General features: G+C 48.7%; 1 protein-coding gene across 1 annotated transcript; it reads left to right on the top strand.

The window, feature by feature from the left end:
* Window positions 1-196: 196 nt before the first annotated feature.
* T265_16272 (hypothetical protein) lies at window positions 197-469 on the top strand (the record flags this gene model as incomplete). Its single annotated transcript, XM_009179856.1, has 1 exon — window positions 197-469. A coding segment is annotated over one exon (270 nt), but the record flags the coding sequence as incomplete, so codon positions are not given.
* Window positions 470-511: the final 42 nt, after the last annotated feature.

Genomic DNA, 511 nt, shown 5'->3' on the forward strand with positions numbered 1-511 from the left:
ACCGGAAGGGTGCTACAGCTGAACGATATGGTAGACGTACAGTCCTGTTAATTTCACCTCTTCAGATTCTCGTCAGAAGCTGAACGTATTGTTTTCTCAACCGTCAGGCTCGCTAGAATGTGCCACGACTTCTTGCTTCATCCATGATTTTTCGTTCAACACATCCACACCCACCCGCAGACATTCCACAATTCAGGTGGGCTGGCAAGCCTGCTTGTCTACCTGAACTCGGAGGGACAACCATCAGCTTCACCAATCAATCGCACGGCAAACGTGACTGATGATTTCGCGCACGCGACTGTGACCGGACCAAATAAAGCCCAGCCTCAGACGGCCATTATCCCGGTGAAAGGTCTTATGGCTGACACGGAATATGTATTTGAGTGGTCTTCTGGCAATGTTTTCGGTCTCAGCGCTATGGTCCAATTTACTCTGTGGACAACACGATTAGAAAATCCACCAGCAATCAAGGTGAGTTTGTAACATTCTGGACCGGCTGTTTGGTACCTTT

This window comes from Opisthorchis viverrini, assembly GCF_000715545.1.
Source record: "Opisthorchis viverrini unplaced genomic scaffold opera_v5_10505, whole genome shotgun sequence".
Lineage (NCBI taxonomy): Eukaryota > Metazoa > Platyhelminthes > Trematoda > Opisthorchiida > Opisthorchiidae > Opisthorchis > Opisthorchis viverrini.